Source organism: Natrix helvetica (genome assembly GCF_964273705.1).
Source record: "Natrix helvetica genome assembly, chromosome: 7".
Taxonomy (NCBI): domain Eukaryota; kingdom Metazoa; phylum Chordata; class Lepidosauria; order Squamata; family Natricidae; genus Natrix; species Natrix helvetica.
Genome location: NC_138558.1, coordinates 55,576,686 through 55,599,196, shown reverse-complemented (window position 1 = coordinate 55,599,196; position 22,511 = coordinate 55,576,686). Strand labels below are relative to the sequence as shown.

At 37.0% G+C, this 22,511-nt stretch overlaps 1 protein-coding gene across 2 annotated transcripts; it reads left to right on the top strand.

Annotated features, from left to right (window-relative positions):
• The first annotated feature begins 361 nt into the window (after positions 1-361).
• On the top strand, positions 362-22,321 carry ASIC5 (acid sensing ion channel subunit family member 5). Of its 2 annotated transcripts, XM_081960069.1 has the most exons (10): positions 362-465; positions 3,897-4,203; positions 4,487-4,718; positions 8,627-8,749; positions 9,571-9,720; positions 11,123-11,270; positions 11,800-11,856; positions 12,938-13,106; positions 20,839-20,930; positions 21,392-22,321. In XM_081960069.1, the coding sequence occupies exons 1-10, from the start codon at positions 372-374 to the stop codon at positions 21,580-21,582; spliced, it is 1,563 nt and encodes a 520-aa protein (XP_081816195.1). In that variant the 5' UTR covers positions 362-371; the 3' UTR covers positions 21,583-22,321. The 2 variants fall into 2 exon arrangements, with proteins under 2 accessions (XP_081816195.1, XP_081816196.1); XM_081960070.1 differs by lacking the exons at positions 20,839-20,930; positions 21,392-22,321 and adding an exon at positions 18,371-18,480.
• Positions 22,322-22,511: the final 190 nt, after the last annotated feature.

The window sequence follows — 22,511 nt, the reverse complement described above, 5'->3', positions numbered from 1 at the left end:
GCAAATATCAATACTAGCATTTCATAAGTTTGGTTAATGTAACAAATACCATTATTTTTATTGACATTTGTCCCAAAATGAATGAAACCCAGATGCCGCACTGATGTTGATGTATATTCTAAAAATAAAAATAAAATAAAAAACCTTAAAAAGAAAAATTACACTTTAAAAAATATCTTGCATCGCATGCTGCAATCCCACAGCCCCTGCGACTGCCAATTCCACACTGCCCTGCAGCACCATTGCTTCTGCCTGCCACCCGATTGGTTGGCAGCTATTTGACCCATGCAACCAAAAAGCCAGGTCAACAGTGTTTGAGCAAAGGGGTCAGGACAAAGGGAAAGGGGGAGAGAGCCAGGGGCCCATTGCCCATGGAGAATGGCAGGAGGAGGCCCAGTGGAGGAAGAAATCTGGCTATGAATGGGCTGAGGTGGGTAGCTGGAGGTGAAGGAGATGTGGCCAAGGGTCTGTGTCTAAACAACCCATTCCACTGTAGGGAGTCAAGGGGAAAATGATGGAATCACCATTCCAATATCATGAACAAAATCTACCATCCCTTTTATATGGGGCAGGACATGCCCACAGGTTGAAAAGGAATAGAATTTGCATTATAATGATGCAACCTCGATTAAGTCATTTTGACACATGTTTCTGCAGGTACTCTCATTCTCTATTTTGATATCCCCTTAAAGTATATTAGATTATGCCGTGTATTTTTTAGCCACCAGGTCACAAAATAGTTTGTATCTTATAATCTAAAATCCCATTCTTTCTGATAGTGCTATATCACTAGCCAGAAACCCAGCTGTCTTCAGAGAGTAAATGAATTTGAAATATTGAAAATACAATTCCTAGCTATAGAAATATTGCTTGCTGCTAGATTAAGGTTAAGCAGTTTTTAAACAAATTACAATTCAAACCATGCATAGTTTGTATTAGTGTGTAAATTATAGTATATCATTATTATTATCTGTAACACCAATCATTAAATGATGCCACAGTGTAATAATACTGTGTAGCTTTGCATCATGCATTTATGTGAAAGTGCATGTTTAAAGAATGGAATGCATAGGATTCACTCAAAGCAGGCTAGAGAGACAAAAAACATGTTCAGGAAGATTTCAGTTTATGCAACATCTGGAAAAGTAGCAGAATGAAGACTTTTAGAACAGCCTAAGAAAATGGTTCTCAAAATAAAAGATCATTCCCAAAACTGCATATGGTTTCCATGTAAACTAGCGATTGCACTGTAGTGGAAAATCATGTTGAGAAAACTGTAGTTCTTTGGGGCCACCATTTATATGGCTATGTCCACTGACTACTTTGTCCTTATTCTTCTGAAACTCAACATATCCTATTTAGTAAGACTTAAAATTGTGTAGGTATGCTGGTTGTATGAATGGTGAGTGAGTACAATTTTTAGTTAAGAAAGTGAAAAGTAGAAGTTGCAAATATGTATTTTTAGAAATCCTGAGTCTCCACATATGGATTTTTTTTTAAATACTCAATTCACACCTTTTTCTATGCTTTCTTACAACAATGCCTGTTCACTATGACATTATTTGCAATAATTCCCATGCTACCTCTTCTGCCTTTTTTTCTCCAGAGAGTCAATATACATGGAATAGTCACATAATCTACATTAAAACCATGGAAATTTGAGACAGATGGGGTTGCCAGAGGAAGAAGCCATACAATAGCCAGTTCTGATTTTGTTGGTGCTTTTGATTTTTAAATTATTTGTCGAGAAATTATGTATTTATCTTTTTTGCATACTGCTATATTTCATAACTGCAAATAGCTAATGACATTAACAAATATATACATATAAACCATCCACAATGGTCAAAATGAAGCAGTTAAGCTAAATTAGACAGATTATTTAATTAATTTCAATATTAATTAATGGAATTAAATGAAGTACAATGGAGTCATGTGTAGATATGTGTCATCTTGACAAAGGCTAACTTAATGGCTATCTCTAGCTCAGTTAAAAGTAATTAAGATATGAATTTACCATAGTTAAGCTGTTCAGGGAAGATCACAGATAGTAAATCAAACGGAGCAGGTACCATGTTCTCCAGCTACCAAATCCACATCTTTCCTCTGTTATTTTGAAAAGGGGTTTACCCATCACCAGTACAAAGATACATTTAATGCAAATAATGACTATTCCACAGGATTATGTAAATTATCACCATCGCATTTTGAGTGTCCCAGAATGAAGCTAGGCATGTGAAATTCGGGTGGGTAGTTACTGAGCTCCCTCTAGTGTTATTTATGCTCGTGAATTTTCATCTTCAATTAATTGTTTGAGCTACAACTGGGTTTATTAGTAAATAGTAATGATAATATATAACATTCATTAAATTCATTAAATTGTAATCTTCAGTATGAACTTTAATCAATGACAGATATTAGGAATTTTCATAATTTTGGGATGCAATGCTCCTCTCACCTTCCCATGTTTATTTGGTAAATTAAGAAGACCAATTGTGATATCACTGCATACTGGCAAGCTTCCTCTTGTATAATAAACAGCCCTGTTTATGTAGAATATTGTAACTCAATTCAGATTTGCTATGTGTTTTCTCCCAACTGGATTTTACACAGTATTGCTACTACACATGTTTATGAGTAGATTCTGAACTTCAATAGAATACATAGAAATTACTTCAAAACACAAAACGTCTTTGATAGAACTGTGACATTGGGTCCCTTGTGAAGAATAATGTGTGTGAATCAAATTGCTAATCTGGATATTAATAGCAACAGATGAGCATTCTGTTTTCACAGGAAAGGCTAATACAAGCTAATAGGAAAGGCTAATACAGCTAATGCAGTGAAATCACACAAAGTCTTCTATTCAACTGCATTAAAAAGTTCCAAAAGGAAAAAAAAGTGAAAAAGTAAAACCTAGTGCTTGATCATATCTACTGAGTTTTACTCAAAATCTGTCATTGCCTTTTTGTTTGATATTCCAGTAATTAATTCATTAATTAATTATGACATTATTTAAAAAGTGTCACTCCTCTTTTTTATTATATGTTGTATGCTTAAATGCATGCATTTAGTCTTCTTGTTTGTGTATGTTTGTGTGTGTGTGTGAGAGAGAGAGAGTAGCAACAAAGACAGGCAAATTGCACGTTGTTGTGTATTTAATAGAATCCCCACCCATTTCCTGATGTTATAAAAGCAATTAACTCCCCATGTTTTAGAGATGACTCTTCTAATATTTATCTAATGGAGAAGCTTAGAAAGTTAAGGAACTTTCATGGCAAAGGTACGCTGTAATTATTATATTTTGTTGGCTGGTTATATTAAGTGTTTAGCATTATTCATTTTTGTGAACGTAATGAAAATTGTAAGCACTTTTTTGTTGAGAATATATTGAATAGTTAATTCTTTTGAATACAATATGCAGGTAAACTACAGGTGCAATTTTTCATATACTTAGAAAAATAAGTAACCATGTTACTTAAATCTGATTTATCAGGCACAGGCTTGGGTTGCAACTTGTAGAGGAGATTAAGAAAAGTGAAATAATAGAAAAAACAACTATATTCATAGGAAAATATCTCAGAATACTTGTATATTTGCATTAAAATACCATCCTTTATCATTGATATTTTAACAAACTAGTGTAAACTATCATCAGAGAATTTTTCATGATTTTTTTGGCAAAACATTTGCATGGATTCTTTCTCTCTAATCTCTGCTTCCCTTTTCCTTAATATTTGTTTGGAAACACACGCCAAATATGTAGACACCAAAAATAAATACATAAAATAATTGAAAATTGACCACACTATGTTTTCATTAAGGTGGTGTTTATTGTATCCTTTATTCAACTGAACTCATTCTGAACTGACTTCCATTATTTGTTAAATGTTAAGGAATTCTGGAAAAAGCCAGGCTCTATTTCACAAGAAAGGCTCTACCATCTTTGGAAGAAAGGAAGAAATATGACGATGAGTTTGCAACTTCAACTTCCTTCCATGGGGTGCACAATATTATTCATACCAAGAGCAAGACACGCAAGATCTTATGGATGGTAGTAGTCTTGGGCTCCATTATCCTAGTTGCCTGGCAGGTTTACTGTCGTTTCATCAATTATTTCAGCTGGCCCACCACAACCTCAGTGGTAGTTCAATATGTGGAGAAGATTGAATTTCCAGCTGTAACATTTTGTAATCTGAACAGGTAAGGCACTATTTTCTTCCTTGTGTCCTACACGATTTTCTGAAGATCACAACTGGACAACCATCAAGGCTAACAATTCTAGATTTTATTGTATACATTTATATGAGTTAAATGTTGTAATATTTAATTATTAAATATAAAAAATATTTAAATATAATTTAATTATTATACCCAATGTAAAATTAAATAACTTCTATGTAATTCATCTTTTCTTTGGAAATAAATATAGTCTTGGGCTACAGCATTCAGAATTTATATTTGCATTTCTGATTTATGCTTATAGGTTCCAAACTCAAGCAGTAGCTAATCTGAGCATCGTTTTCTTCTTATGGAGCATAGTGTCAGGAGTTCTTCGTATGTTCAGTACTGATGATAAGTTTAGTCAAGAACTACAAGATTTTTTTCAAGGGAATCAAAATTTCAGCATCAAAGAATTTACAAGAGATAATGGTTTCTATCTCAACAGTAGTACCTTGCTGAATTGTGAATTTTTTGGGAAAAAATGCCATCCAAAGGTAACATTTTTGTTTTTATAAAACATGTATTAGCTAAATGCTGAAATAAATGTAGTCTTTATCTAACAATCTGAAAGGCAATATTGTCAGAAAAAATATAGTCTGAAAACTGAAAGACAGTTTTTCTACCAAGGTAAGAGAATACATATTTGGCTGTCACGATGCATATTTTAAGTTTTAGCAAAGGGCTATATATGCAAAGTTAGTTATGCATCAAGCAAATGCAATGTGATAATACATGCTATTTTTTTTAATTTTAGCCTGCTTTTATTATTTTTATAAATAACTCAAGGCAGTGAACATATCCTCCTCTTTTTTTATTTTTTTCTTCCTACAACACATTACAGTCATTATATCAACATTGTTATGTCATCATATCTGTACATGTATATAACATTTCGCTTCTTTATACACAGTTCTATATATATTTATATATATTGTTTTTTGGCTTAATTAATTGTCTTGTTTTGCAACCATTTGTACCAATTGTTCCAAATTTCATAATATTCCGACTCTTCTTTATCTTTTAATTTCAGTGTTAATTTATTCATCTCTGCACAATCCAACGGTTTTTTTTATCACTAATTCGTCTGAGAGGGTATTATTTTGTTTCCAGCATTGGGCAAATGCTATTCTAGCTGTAGTTAGCAGATGTGTTAATATGTATTTAATTTTCTTTGTATATTTCCCTTTGATTATTCCCAGCAGAAAGATTTTGGGTTTGTATTTTATCTGTTCTCCTGTAATTTCTTGCACCCATTTCCAGATTTTTGTCCAATATTTTTGTGTTTCCGGGCTGGTCCACCATATGTAATAAAAAGTCCCTTGTACTTTTTTACACTTCCAGCAGGTCGGCTTCATGTTTGGGTACATTTTAGCCAACCTTGTTGGTGGTAAATGCCAAAGATAAAACATTTTGTACATATTTTCTTTAAGTGCTGCTGATCATGTTAATTTATAATTTGTGTTCCAAATTCTTTCCCAATCCACTAGATCAGTGGTCAGCAAGCCGCGGCTCGTGAGCCACATGCGGCTCTTTACACACTTTAATGCGGCTCTTCTGTGTGCCGGGCGCCCGCTCCCCTCCCTCCTCTTGGGCGGCCACCCCAAAAGTCAGGACTCTGCAGATAGCCTCTGTCAGTGCGCGCCCTGTGTACTGTTCCCTCTAAGGTGCGCGCCTGCACGGCCGCGCACGTGCCTAGAGTACACCGCGCACTAATTTCTAACTGCCACGCAGCGCCAGCATCGCGTATTTGGTGTGGACACGCGGTATCCAGCCAGTTCCAGCTAAACGCAGTTCATTGCCGCCTGACTTGTGACTTCAGGATTCTCCTTAATCAGTGTAGGTAGGTCAAAAATAAAAAAGGGAAAGGGGCACTTCAAAACAAGCGCCCCTTTCCCTTTTTTCTTTTCGACCCACAATGATTAGGGAGGATCCTGAAGTCGGGCGGGGCTGAGAAGCGAGGAGGCAGAAAAAGAAACGGAGGCCAAGGAGCTTCCTCCCCTGCCCCCTCCCAGGAAAAATCTAACCGGGGAGCCGGGCGGGCAGTAGCAAATTAGCCGATCACGCCGCGTGATCGGTTAATTTGCTACTGCCCACGCGGCGTGATCGGCTAATTTGCTACTGCCCGCCCGGCTCCCCAGTTAGATTTTTGCTGGGAGGGAGTGGGGGGGAAGCTCCTTGGCCTCCGTTTCTTTTTCTGCCTCCTCGCTTCTCAGCCCCGCCCGACTTCAGGATCCTCCCTAATCATTTTGGGTTGAAAAGAAAAAAGGGAAAGGGGCGCTTAAAGTTTCAAAATATTGGAGCAAAATATCGCTTCAGAGGCAACAGTTCTCATGGGGAATTAGCCCTGGAGTTTCATTGCCCCACCCGGTCAAACCTCGCTTTCCGTGTATGCCGCGTGATCAGCTAATTTGCTACTGCCCGCCGGTTCCCTGATAAGATTTTTGCGGGGGGGGGAGAAGCTCCTTGGCCTCCGTCTCTTTTTCTCCCTCCTCGCTTCTTGGGGCTCCACCAATGGGGGAGCAAGGCCCGCCCAGTGCCAGGCTTTGGGCTAACATAGAGGTCTGCAAAGTTGGCTGTTTTAAGACTGGTGGACTTCAATTCTCAGAATTCTGGGAATTGAAGTCCACCAGTCTTAAGAGCCAATTTTGCAGATCCCTGGAGAGCCCGGTCACATGACATGACATCATGCTTTGTGACCACATTTCTGACTAATAAAAATTCCAGTCCCACCCACGTTGTAATGTTAAATCATTTGGAGCAAATTAAAATCACTACTTTTTAAACAAAAGGAAGGTGTTTTTTTTCCTCTTATTTGTTATGGTAGAGCCATTTTAACAATCTATTTAATTTGCAAGTAGTATGGAGTTTAGAAATTTTTTAGAATTAAAATCTTAACTACAATATAAGTACTTTAAAGTGATCCACACAGTTCACTTATTGAAACTTATTGAAACTAAAAACAGTGTACCATCCTATGTATTTTCGGTTTTAAAAATGTGGCTCTCAAAATAAATTTCAATCGTGGTTTTGGCGAGATTTGGCTCAGTTGAAAAAAAAGGTTGCCCACCACTGCACTAGATCTATGTTGTAACCAAAGTTTTTGGCCCACGCTATCATGCAACCTTTAACTTTTTCTTCTTCTAATGTTACTTCTAATAAATATTTGTAAATTTTCATTATGAGTTTATTTTCCAGGCCAATTAAAATTTTATCTATTTGTTGTAATTCTGTGTATATTCCATATTCTTTTACATCTTTTTTGTATCTCGATTGTAGTTAGAGATATGGCCACCAATCTATATTTATATTTTGCTCCTTTAATTCTTGATTTGTTTTCAAATTCCCTTGGCTGTCTAAAATTTCACTATATCTAACCATTTTCGATAGATCTAGCGTATTGGGATGTGTCATGGCTTCCATAGTGGAAAACCATGTCGATATTTTCATGTAATGTTTTTCTCTAATTTTATTCCAGACCTGTATCAGTGCATCTCTAATATAGTGTCTGTGAAAGTATTTTTGTTTCTTTTTACCCTCTTCCCATAGGAAAAAAATGCCATCCCGTTTGCAAATCGTGACCCTCTAATGTTAGTATTCTTTTATTTTTTAAATTAAAAAAAGAACATATCCTCCTCTTATTTCACAACAACAACTGTGTGAGGTGGGTTGGTCTGAAAGAGAATGACTGGTCCAAAGTCACCCCTATGACTTACATGGCAAATGTGGAACTTAAACTCAAAGTCTCCTATTTCCTAGCCTACTGCCTTAACCACTAGACCAACCTGGCTCTCAATATATCTTAAGGTTGGGGAAAAAATTCTCAATGTTTTACCAATACATGAGGATACATTAGTGAATCACTCCATAGTTTTTTTTTAATTCGCAGAGTGAAGCTGTAATTCTAAGTCAAAAATTAATTCCACTTATCCATCAAAAAAGGTCAAAAGGTAAAAACTGAAATTTACTGAAATTTAAAAGCTTGTAACAAACAATTACCACAAACATATTGAATTTCATTAATATCTGGTTTTATTTATGCTAAATAAAAGCATTGTGTCTGAAAACTCCCTAATTAAAATCCATTGATTTCACTGATGGAACTGATGGGAAGCTTAAACATGATGAGACCTGCATTGATTGCCTACTTTCAACAGTGAACCCGAGCTGAAATTCAATCTTTAGGGGTTTTTTAATTAGAAAGATACTTTCAAATCTCTGTGTAGTACAAATTCAATTTTTAGGATTATTTAATTAGAAAGATACTTGCAAATCTCTGTGTAGTACAAACCTCTTCATTCACTGATACTAAAATGCCACAGGTAATAGCAAAACTTGACACCTAAAATGTCTGTGAGAAAATACTAACTCCATTTTTCATTTGTTTGTTTTTTCTTCATGGAAGGACTTTGTACATGTCTTTACTGAATATGGGAACTGCTTTACTTTTAATCATATTAATCTTCCTACAAGAAGAAGAGTTAGCCTTTCTGGAAGAGGCCTCAGTTTGATTTTCGATGTCAAACAGGTAGAGATATTCTCATGAATGTACTATTTTCCACTGATTAGTAAATTGCTATAATTTGTTTGCTATTTCCTTGCCAAAGGTAGAAAGTCATAAGGAGAGAAAAATCAAAGTTGGGATCAGGAAGCACTAATGATATCATGTGCAACATGATGCCATGGTTTAAATGACTTTAATAACATATTGGTTTCTACCAGATGTTTGTGATGAGAGAATCTATTCTTTCAGTTGTCAAGTATTAGAAGCAATAGATTGTATGCTTTAACCTACATTTTTTATAAAGGCATTTTCCATTGTTTAATTTCATGTCAGTTTTCATTGTATTGGGGTAATTCTGAAACATCACTCACTTCATTTTGCAGTCCAGATTCCAAAATATGTAGCCCAAGTCCAAATGGTCATTTGTACAGAAGTCACAAAGACATAAATCTAAGATTACCCTAAAATGTGTATATTTTACATTTGGTTTGGTTTGAACTTTTGGTCAGTGACCAAAAGCTTAGTAAAAGCTTTGGCATTTATACTGAGAGAGTAATAAAATCATTTAAATAATTATTTAAAATGCATGAGTGCTCAGACCTAATTGGACTTGCTGTCCAGTATGTGTATATAGAATAGCAATCTTAACCAGTATGGTTGAAGGATAATTAATAATAAATGACATATTACATAATATAGCAATACTTCATAGCAATACAGTTTATGTTCTTTCATTTTAATTCATCAACACTGTAGATCATTTTGCAGGAGAGCAATTAAGAGATCACTGACATGGAATTTATCCCATTTATTTTACTATGTCTTTCTCTAAATAATCTTATTAGGGTCAGTTCACTGATGATCCTAGTCTTGGTTTTGTTGATGCTGGCATAACCTTTGCTATCCATTCACCTAAAGAACCTCCCCGATTTGATGGTTTAGGTGTCTTTACGCCAGTGGGAATGCATGCCCATGCTGCAATCCAACAGGTAAAAGTAAGTATTAGCATTTGATATGCAAAATTAGGTTCAATATTATTTTATTTTCTACATTTTAAAGCAATCAGTAATAAAATACAGTAGATGGGGCTTATTAAATTAATACAAGATGGTTCATCAGGGGAAAGGAGTGAGAGTTCAAGAGAAATGGTGTTGATGTTTCAAACCATTAGGGGTACTAAGGAAAAGAATCACAGAGAGATAAAGTACATAATGCAAAGCATACATGGGAAAATAGAAAATATGCTACAATTGATGATGAGTGAAGATCAAAGAGTCCAGGAAAGAGGAGATAGCAGAAAAAATGAAAGAAAAGACAGAACAGACGAGCCAGCAAACAAAACCAAAAGATGGGAAGGAGAAGATGATAAAGATAATAATGATTGATGAAATAAACCAAGGGAAAAGTACATTAAGAAATTTAAAAATGGAACCAGATAACTGGGAAGACACTTTTGAAAGGGAGATAGGGGTGTGGGTAGATATTCTGGAGACCTGGCAGATTAGGAGGATAGAGATGGGAGAAATATTCAGTCTGAATGGTGAAGATACAGATGTTGATTAAAAATAAAGATCCAAGACAGGAATATGGGAGGCAAAAAATGAGTAGAATTGAAGTATAAAACGATGAATAGAAAGAAATTATTATAGATTTCTTTCTTCTTTTTTCTAATGTAATGATGGCCTGATTAGAAATTTATAGAGGAAGAAATAAGAATGCACACCTTTATATACTAGGATTAGTAATAGTGACCTGATTTAGGGGTAATATTAGCAGATATAATTTTCCCCGTTCTTTTTATATAATAGAATATAAGTAATAATTTGATGGGAAAGACTAGAGGGTGAAAGATGGTATTACGATGCACGTTTATAACATCATTGGCATTAAAATGGAATATTGAAATATTGAATAACTGCCTTAAAAATCATGTATATCAATTTTAGGATTATATAAGTCTGATTAATGTAAGGATTATATAAACATGTTTTAAAAAGATTACAGAGCTTTAGGGTCTAGTCTACAATAATAATTGTTGATCTTCATTGTTAAATCAAATTCAATCCTTACAATGAACTGCTTTAGAAAAAAAATAGGGACAAATAAGATTAGGGAATTAGAAGATAAAAGGGATACGAAAAGGAATCCCTTAAAAGTTACATTGAGATAGGACCTTGATTCTGCCATAAAGCAAAATGTTTTTATTTATTTCAACCCAGGAATATAATGCACAGTGTATTCAGTTGTGTTTTGTATTTGAAGATGATTTGTGCTAAAAATGTTCATTTTATAGTGATTACTTTTCTGGGTTTAATTTTTAAAAGCTGTTCCATCAATACTATGCCATTAAAATTGATGCTATTTGTTCAAAATAAAACTTTCTTTTTTTCACATCAGACAATTATCCAAGAATACCCTTGGGGAGAATGCAACCCAAACATTAAGCTTCAGCATCATCAAATCTACAGTACATATGGATGTCTACAAGAATGCAAGGGCCACCTTATACAAAAGCACTGTGGATGTTTGCCTTTTATGCTGCCAGGTACAACTTGGCACATTACTTCTTATTTTGCAAAGGTTAAAAAAAAATTCAATAATACTGTGTGAATCATGACTGGACAAAAAAGCTACCAAGATATTCAAAAGCAGAGGTTACAATACATTTAGATTAAAATACAAATGGGTTCAAAATAGAAATATATATGTAAATGTGACAAATCATAATTAATGCAACAGTGATTATACCTATGCTATGGAGAGAGTGGACATTCCATTTTTGCTACATATAGACCTTCTCTGTATACCACTTTCAGGGAAAACTTAAAAGGAGATACAAGTACTGGAAAGAATGACTGAAATTGCCATTTGATTCATCAATAGAATAGGTTAATTATAAATACTGTTATTTTCTTCTTTCTCCTATATAAAGAGATGTTTAAAAATGTCCTGTGAGTGGATATAAAGCTGTATTGTTAGATGAATGGAAATGTAAGATTGAATGTGCTATTCATACTTTTGTTTATATTGCTAATTTTCATTTACTGCAACTGTCCCATGCACCTGTTGAAAAGGAAATGGCACAGAATGTGATTTGGAGAAATTTTACAGCTGTGTTTCTCCTTCTTTGTGTGAGTATAACTAATAAATATCACAAAACTAAAACTGGTTCAAAAATTTCATTGTAGCTGTACCAAATTACACTTAGTTAGATCACTAAGATATGGACATGATAATATGGCCACTGGGTGAATGATGATATATGACCTGAGTTTCTCCACCAATCTTGTGAGACTCACAAACTAGTGCAGTTGGACATCAGTGCATATTTTATTGATATAAAATAAAGAGAAAGATTTTAGTTCTATCAAAATAAGTTTTAATTAGACCTGGCTGTACTAAATAAGGATGCTAACATTAACTTTGTAAATAAATAGAACCCTTCTGGAATCCAAGTTTTATTAAACTCTAGGAAGTGTGGGAAACAGGCAGGAATTATAAACTAAAATGATTAAAGTTCTCCTTAAAATATGTAAAAAAAATCTTGACTTTAAATTGTTAATTATATATTAATTACGCAAAATACAATCCTTGGTTGTATAAACAGAGACATAGAATCAAAATCAACTATTAGTACCACTTTATAAAGACTTATAAGACCCCACCTAGAATAATGCATCCAGTTTTGGTTACCACATTACAAAAAAGATAGTGAGACTTTGGAAACAGTGCAAAGAAGAGCAACTAAGATGATTAAAGGCCTGGGGACTAAAACATTTGACGAACAGTTGCAGGATTTAGGTTTGGCTTAATCTAGAGAAAAAAAGGAGTGGGGGGGGGCATGATAGCAGTATTCCAATATTTGAGAGGCTGCCACAAACAGGTCAATTTATTTTTCCAAAGCACCAGAGGGCAGGACAAGAAACAATGGATGGAAACTAATCAAGGAGAGATGCAACCTGGAATTAAGGAAAACAGTTAAACAGCTTGTCTTCAGAAGTTGCGGGTGCTTCACCACTGACGGTTTTTAATAAGATACTGGACATGTGAAATGCAACTCTACTCTGATTGATTGAATTAAGTTTACACTTTTAGTTTAAAATCCTGCATTGGATAAAGCATATATTATCTAAGAAGATAAGCCAAACAAAAAGTTAATTTAGTCTCTCTCTCTCTCTCTGGGTGTGTGTAATATTTATTTTTCCATTTTAGATAAAATAGAATTCATGGGATTATGTACAGTAGGAACACATAATTCCACATGTCCAGTACCATGTGAAGAAACAGATTACCCAACCACCATCTCGTATTCTACTTTTGCAAGTGAACAAGGCCTCAAATTCCTATCTGCAAAGCTGAAGAAAAAACCAGAATATGCCAGGTATTTTTATTTTTCATCATAAAGTCAAACCATGGAGAGATTTCAGACTTAGTTTCACTCCATGTGCAGCACCTGCTTAATCCTATTGGGCCTAGAAACTATGCAAAGCTTGGTTTGGTTAGTACTTTTGTAGGAGACAAGAGAAATAAGAAAGACCAGATAAAACTAATAACAAATCAAGCATGTTCCAGAAAGTAGCTTGGATATAGTCATGCATTTACCAGGATTATTGAAGAGCATTTTTACTTTTCTTTTAATATGAAAAATTGACTTTTTTTCATCTGTAGATAAAGACTCTTAAATCTTATCATGAAGTTGATGCCACCTGGCAGCTTTTTCTCAGTGTGATCTGGATGTAAATAAATGTTTTCAGTTGCTCCTTATTCTCTAGATCAGGGGTGTCAAACTCACAGCCTGTGGGCTGGATGTGTCACAGCCCACCCCAATTTTAGCAAAGGGGGGAAAGTCATGATGTCATGTGATGAAAACATGGTGCTGTGGTTTGACACCCCTGCTGTTGATATTTATATTGGTAATATTTTGGGCTAGTCTACATTTTTATTAGTCCCTGAAAGGACTACAGGTGAAACTGGGTTGTTGTTGTTTTTTTGCCAAATTGTATTAGAATTATGTGCTTTGAAAGATGATATATTTAACTCTTTTCTCCGTTTAATCCCATTGTTGCATTCTGATTTACTGATATAATACAAGAACTGTTAATTCTGCTAAAAGCAGAAAATCAAGCGCTGTGCAGATTATTGCATGATTTATTTAGGAGAAGAAAATCAGTGTTTAGATTCAGGGGTGGAAAAGATTGAAAACATCATTCTAGAAAAAGCATCCTGCTCTGTCATTGCTGTGATTGAAAGCTGTATTTGCTTTATATCAAAAACAGGAGTGCCATGGATCTTTTTTGCAGACTGAGTTTCCTATCAACATTTTTATTTAATTTATTCTGATATTTGATTGTCCACAAATGGAGCTCTATCTTGCAATTACTCAGTGAAGCTTGACAAATGACAGGAAAATATTTCTGTTCCCAAGTACTTAACCAACATGAATCTAGCAAACATATTAATAAGCAAACATTATAAACATTATAAATGGTCATCTAATTGTCATCCATTGATTAAAAAAAACAAAAGTAAAAAAAGTAATATAGCTGTGAGCTATAGGTATAGAATACTAGCATATCTATTGTGTCAGCAATCATAAAATGGGGTCCATTAGCAAAGACATTAAGTAATTGTAGGACTGTTCTGAAGAGAAAATGTTACTTAAGAATGGAATTGTTGCATTAATGAATCCTGAATTTTCAGAACTAGGCAAAAAATAGGTAATTTCTTTTTTTAAATTTTTTTAAAAACTTTATTAAATATCTTTCAAATTAAAAAGCAATATATAGTTCCAATCATTGCAGCATTTCCGTATCAATGTCATTCACATTAACATAGTCACTAACTATATAGATTACTATACTATGGTAATTTACTATGGAAATAGGTAATTTATTTATTATTGAAGAATCTACAGTCAAAGAACAAAAAAAAACTATGTTAAAATACAAAATATCTATGCTAAAAAAACCTATTTATAGCTGAAATTAAATATCCAATGGCATTTGAGCACCATTACTCTTGTCACAGAATGTAGTCACCTTCTCAGATATTAATCAGTAATCTATTTTCCATTATCGGTTATACTCTTCTGTTTGTCATGGCCATGAAGTCCAGGAGGAAACATCCAATGATGAGGCCACTGCAGTACCCCCATAGGTGTTTTGTATATAACTATGTGGATTGTACGCATATGTTTATTTCTCTTTGCCGTGTTTTCATCATACACGAAATAAATAATATGGATTATTTGCATACTAGGATTGGTCTTCCAAAATTGATTGGTAGGACATTTTAGGAGTCCCGAGAGCCACGAAGTGTCCATCTCTAGTTCTGGATGGAGTGCATTGTCAAACTAGTGCACAATTTGGAGATCCTCCCAGATTCATGTTCAGAGACCAGGTGGCAAATGTTGTAAGGAGGACTATTGCACAACTATGTTTTGGACATTGCACTCTTTCCTGGACTAGGAAGTATTGTACATAGCCACCCATGATTTGGTCACCTCCCAAGTGGACTATTTACAAAGTCCTAAGGAGCATGGTGGCTTGCGTGGTTAGGACGTTGGGTTGGAGGTTAGCAAGTCCATGTTCAAGACCTGAGTGCTGTCATGGGATGAGCTCTCTTCCTTCGCTCCAGCTCCTGCCAATGACATGAAATGAGCCCCCAACCAGACATCTCCCGAGCAATTGTGATGTCACCAGCTAATCCTTTCAACCCAGAAGCGCCACAATGCATCTGACACAAGTGTGATTGCGATAACAAAGTGCTCTGCATCGGGATGCCCCTGAAGAGCATCCAGAAGTTGCAACTGATCCGAAATGTAGCAGCACAGATTTGTTATATCTCTGCTTTGTGAGCAGCACTGGCTCCCAGTATGCTTGCAAGTATACTTCAAAATATAGGTTGTCAGCTATCAACCTTCGTGGCATGAGGCCAGGTGATTTGTAGGACTACCTCTCTCTGATTGCTTCTACCTATCTACCTAGATCAAGAGTCCCATTGATTAAAAATGCTATCTTGCAAAACACAGAAAGTAAGTCTTTTCTGCCACAGCACCTGCACTTTGGAACACCATAGCTATGAGAATTGATTGATCCTAGCACTGTCAGCTTTCCAGAAGCTTTGAAGACATAGATATAGGAAGATGACAGGCAATGACAACCAGTCGCCCGAATCATATGACAGCAAGGACGAGGGAGAAAATGACCCAATGGTGAGTGAATCAATTCACCCTTTCTTTTTCCAATACGCCTCAGAGCCCCCAAAACAGGAAATCGGGGGGATTTTCAAGCCCGAATAGACTCAGGCTGCACAAGGTGCTTGATCAACCTAACCACAATCCTGAAACTTGGGATCAGAGCAAAAAGACTGGCCCACCCGATCCGGTTCGAGCAGGTCAATGGGTCCCTAATGGGAAGAGTCTATGTCACCCACCTGACTGAACCAGTGAGGCTAGAGCTAGCGGATCACTGGGAAGTAATTTGATTCATAATAGCCCCCAAAATGACAGATGCAGTCATACTGGGACTTTCCTGGCTACACAAGTGGGGACCGACTATCTGGTGGCAAGGAGGTACCTGCAGACTTAGGATATCAAGGGGCCCCCAAACCCTCCCACACCAGCAAGCAGAAACACCACCCACGCTGGAGATCCCCCAAGAGAGCCCACGAGAACAGCTGGCAAACACATCTGACAAAACCCCAGAGGCCGAACTGATTCCAATAGAATATCAGGACCTCGCAGAAATATTCAGCGAGGCCGAGTGCGATGTTCTGCCTCCCCACCGGGAGACAGACTGTGCCATTGAAATCATCCCCGGGGCAAAACTACCCAAGCCCAAACTGTACGCCATGACGCCCCGGGAAATGCAAGAGATGCACAAATACATACACAAAAACCTAGCAAGGGGGTTCATTGAGCCAGCCAAGCCACTGGTCGCGGCACCATCCTCTTCAAAGAAAAAAAAGATGGAACCATGACATTGTGTGTGGACTTTTGAGGGATAAATGGGGTGTGCGTACATAACCTATACCTTCTCCCCCTCATGAAGGACATGCTGTCTCATCTGGCCAAGGGAAAAGTCTTCACCAAACTAGACCTCAGAGAAGCATACTACCGAGTACATATCAGAGAGGGAGATGAGTGGAAAACAGTGTTCAACTGCCCCCTAGGGATCTTTCAATTCAAAGTGATGCCTTTCGGGCTGCAGGGGGCCCCAGTGGTATTCATGCAGTTAATAAACAAAGCGCTGCAAGAGCGCCTCTACAAGGGGGTCCTCATCTACCTAGATGACATCCTTATCTACATGGAGACCATGGATGACCACGTACTCCTGGTCCGCCAAGTACTAGAGAAACCTCTGGCAGCCAACCTGTATGTCAAGGTATCAAAATGTGAATTCCACCATGCACGGTTAGACTACCTGGGTTACCAAGTGTCAAATGAGGGAATAGAGATGGACCCAGCAAAAGTGCAAGTCGTCCTAAGCTGGCATCCCCCTTGTACCCGCAGACAGCTACAAAGCTTCCTAGGGTTTGCGAATTCATCCCCTCCTTTGTGAAGATTGCCAAACCCATGACAGACCTCCTGAAGACAGGGAGCCCAGGAACGAAATCTCGTCCGGGACAACCCCTACCATGGGATCTAACCTGCCAAGAGGCATTCGAGACACTAAAAGAAATGTTTGCAAAGGAGCCAGTGCTGAAGCATCCTGACCCCGAGCAACCTTTCATGATCCAAGTAGATGCCAGTGATGTGACAATGGGAGCGGTGCTACTCCAAAGAAACAACCAAGGAAACTTACAACCCTGCGCTTACACCTCCTGCAAGCTCACAGACACAGAGAGACGATGAGCCACATGGGAAAAGGAGGCTTTCGCAGTGAGATGGGCACTGCTAACCTGGAGACACCTGTTGGTAGGGAGCCAGAAACCGTTCGAAGTCTGGACCGACCACTAAAATCTGGAGGTGCTTAGGACCCCATGGAAACTATCACCCAAATAAGTCCAATGGGCTCAATACTTCAACCGTTTAGACTTAGTACTAAAGCACATTCCAAAGGGGAAGAACTTTCTAGCTGACGCCCTCTCCTGCATGCCTCAGTACAAATGCGAACAGGAGCAGGTGGTGGACATCATCATTCCCTTTACTCAAATAGCTGCCCAAGTAACCACCAGGCAGCAACGCCATGACCGGCAAGACCAACCCACAAGAGACCTAACCACGAGACTCAAAACTGAACTGCTAGCAGACTCCTGGTTCCAAAACAACCAACATATCTTGATGAAAAGAGATGATCTTGCATGGAAGGGGACGAAACTTTATGTCCCAGAATCCCTATGTACCCTAGTTCTCCAGAGGAGTCACGATGCCAAACTGGCAGGCCACTTTGGGTTCCTAAAGACTTTACACTTAGCCCAGAGGCAATTCTGGTGGCCTGGCATGAAAGATGTGGATAGTTACGTGAAAAGTTGCACCATCTGTGCCACAATGAAGAGACAACCAGGAAATCCCCTGGACTGCTGCAAATAGTAGCAGAGGCAACGAGGCCATGGGAGGAGATCGCAATGGACTTTATAGTAGAGTTGCCAAAAAGTGGGGGAAACACAGTGATTTGGACTGTAATAGATCTGTTCTCCAAACAGGCACACTTCATACCCTGTAGAGGACTACCCTTGGCTCACAAGCTGGCTAAACTGTTCATGAAGCATATTTACCGACTGCATGGAGTACCTCAAAGAATTATCTCAGACAGAGGGGTCCAGTTCACAGCTAAGTTCTGGAGGGAGTTCCTGCGGTCCATTGGGTCATACCAGGGTCTTAGTTCAGCTTTTCATCCAAGCACCAATGGGGCAGCAGAGAGACTGAACGCCATGATAGAGCATTATCCGAAGTGTTACGTGAACTATCAGCAGTCCAATTGGGCAGACCTTTTATTTTTTGCTGAGGTCGCGTACAATAATGTTGTCCACAGTAGCACAGGGCTCACGCCGTTCAAAATAGAGAGTCGTATGGACTTCGTCCCAATGCCCAAGTATCCAAGGAATCCCCCCTCCTTAGTCAGATTGACTAATTGGATGTCGATACTGAAATCAACCTGGGAAAATGTAAAAAAGGCACTGGCTAAAGCCGCACAAACCTATAAGAAACAGGCAGATAAACACCTGGCTCCACAATGGCCATTCCAGGTGGGAGAGAAGGTTTACCTCTCCACAAAATATTTGAGATTAAAACTGCCTAGCAAGAAACTGGGGCCAAAGTTTATGGAACCATTCTCCATAGTAAAGATCATCAACCAGTCACAGTGCAATTGAAACTACCTCGATTGTTGGGGAAGAAACACCCAGCGTTTCATAGTAGCCTCTTAAAACCTGTGATCAGATCCACTCTGAGACCACTACCCCAGGAACCCCCGGGCCCTATGGTCATAGGTGGCCAAACCCATTATGAAGTTCAACGAATCCTCGATTCAAGGTGGCACAGGAGACAACTCCAATACTTAATCAAGTGGAGGGGCTACCCATTAGGCATCTTGGGTGAAAAGTAGAAATATCCAGGCTGATTGCCTCATAGCAAAATTCCATGCAGAAAGCCTAAGCAAGCTTGGGGGAGGGACACATCCCTAAGTTATATACCTGTACTCAAATTGTCTTTGTGTCACACGGGTCGCTTTCAGGAAGTGAGGGGAGCCGGATGTCAACTTCTAAAGCATTGCCATGACTATTATCAGGCTGGCATGGAAGGAGAAATTCCATGCATGCCTTCGGCCGGAGTCGGATCTCAGGTCTACAGCCTAGTTGGAGAATATGAGTTATGACGCAGGACAGAAGGGAGGGGATACAGGGTAAAGTTCAAACGCAATTAAGCAAAAGCAGTTTTGGCTCCACAGGAGTCCATGCCAGAATGTCGATCCTAATAAATGATTAGATTTTTTTTTAACTTTGTCTTGAGGCTCGTAAATTAATTAGGTCATCTTCTGGGAACTCCACACTATAATTTTTTGGTGTCAACTGCCTTGTGACTCACTACATTATTCCTTATGGGAAATATTTGTTTGGTACTCATCACATCTCCCAGAACCAATTAACGATGAGTACCGAGGCACTACTGTATTTTTAGATTTAGATTGCTATGGCAGGTGAATAGCCATGTAAATTGAATAAATACATATTGACATATATGCATATACTTTCAAGAGTATATAATTGACCATAATTTCGCATTTGAATGTACACACACACACACACACATCTTAGGAAATATTATTAAATCTCTTGGTCACCAATGGCAAAACATCAAAAAGCAATAGCAACTTCATACTACCAATTCTCACTACACATAAAAAAATAAAATAAAATGTAATGACTCTAAATTCAAAATTTAGAAAAACTTATTAGTTTGGAATTAGAACTATATAATTCTTTCATTTTAATAACCAATTTTAACAGAATAATATTCAAAACCTGCCAGATAGCTTTCATTTTAATTAAAATCCTGAATTGATTGGATTAGGCATCTCTCTCTCTCTCTCCCTCCCTCCCTCTGTCTTCCAGCTTATATTAACTAAGCCCATCAGCCTCAGGAACATATTATAATTATTTCATTGATGATTTGATTTCTGATGCCAGAGTAGGGAGATATGTGTGAGATTTACCATCTCATTCCAAAACTTGCTTTATTTTGATGATATATGGCTTGATTGGGTTAATATGAAGAAGCTGATCCATCTAGGCATCAAAATGTCTTAGGCTGATGATGTAAAGCAGCAGCAGCAGCAGCAGCAGCAATATCCTAGTCCAAATTATTTCTTTACTTTTTCTCACAATTCGGAGACTTATTGTGATCTGAAAAACTGGGTATAAGAAGCCACTGAAACGTAAAAGGTTTCATTCAATGAACATGAATTTGGCAAACTCCAATGGACAGTGAAGGACAGGGACGTACGCCATGCCCTCCATGGGGTCACAAAGAGTCAAACGTGACTTACTGACCAAACAACAAATACATTACAAGTAAAAGTGTGTGGTCGGCTATTAATTGATTTTTTTTTTCTATCTGTAGAAAGAAAAGCATAACTAAATTGATAACAACACAGTATCTTTATAACCCTTAGGAATAATCTTGTATATATTGACATTAAATACCACAATTTGAATTACAAAATGACCCAGCAACAGAAGGCACTGAGTGTATCAGAACTGTTAGGTAAGTAGTCTATAATTACATTTTATATCTTGTATTGCTAGTTCAGATAAGGCTGAATAATATGTAATTAGCTTTATGGTTCTTATTTTATTTCAATTTGCTTATAATCAACTCTAATATAAAAATAGATGAAAATATAAGGATGGGCGAAATATATAAAATCCACGGGCCTATAGTGAATAAGTTTTTATCATGTTTTGGTCTCATTAACATCAAATATGTTCATAGGACTGAGTATCATATCTCCATGTTAGATACTATGTGAATATGGAGAAAATGGTCAGCTGACATGCATTTTCATTCTGAACTATAAATTTAACACAGTATATTCTGTGCACATGAGATCAAGTTGTTAATAGTATTAAATTATATGGACTCCAATATGAAGTTATTTCTGACTAAATAAGGATAGAGTTACAGTTAAAAACACTAGATGGATAAATTTGTTGCTTTTGTTACAGCTGATATTGGTGGACAGCTGGGCTTATTTTGTGGAGCCAGTATGATTACCATCATTGAAATTGTCGAATATGCGTTCACCAACTTCTATTGGATGTGTGTTTTTCTTCTACTAAAAGCACCAAAATTGCCTGATTGGAACACTTCAAATCAGAATGAACAAATACACAAGCGAAGAATACAAGAATGCTAATACCTTGCAGAAAACAAATCAAAAGTGACATCCCTTTCTTTCTGTTTACACAGGGCATTTATTTTTAACATCTATCTTTGTTACTAAAGAAAAGATAGCCTTAGTATCATTACTCATTTTTATTAGGGTAGTAGAAAGACCACTTTATGCACCTATCTGGATAGAGTAACTAATAGTTATCTATCTTTTGTTAATTTATTACATTATATTTCGAAAATGGTCCAGAAATTTCAGCTGATGTGGAACAACAGCCAGTGAAAATGCTGGTCACTGCAATCCTATTATGGTTTGAGTTGGCAATCTATTGCCATTATCAAAGTACTGTTTTAATGTTCAAATTGTTCAAGAAGATCTTATTCTATATAGCTGGTAGCAACATTCCCCCCAAAATTTTCTCAATCTGTAGTTACGGTAGTTACTATTTGGTACTCATCCTTCTCAATTATTAAGATGTGGTAGCTGCAACGGAGAGACTTTTTCAGTTATAACCTCATCTTTCTGAAAAATGCCTGCTACCGAAGGGATTTTTCCCAAACTTGCATTATAATCTTTTCAACAGCAAGGAAAGATTTGGACATGATATAATGATTTATGATCTGTCTGTGGTCCTAATGTTGCTTTATTGATACATTATATTACTTTTTAGCTTCAAGTGATAATTTATATTATTGTATAGTTATGTTGTTTGTGTTTTCCTTATCTTTCTTTATCTTAAGTATTTAATTCATATTTTTATATCACTGGGAAAAAAAGGTCTTTAGACAGTTTTATTGAATAGTGATTAGATAGGATGTGGTTAGTGTACGGTTAAGCAAGTCATGTGAATATAAGAAAAGGATCAAGTAAACTTTGATTAGCCCTAATTAAGTGGATCGTGTACATACAACCACTATGTGAGTTTGCATAATAATCTGTGACTGTAAGTTTGT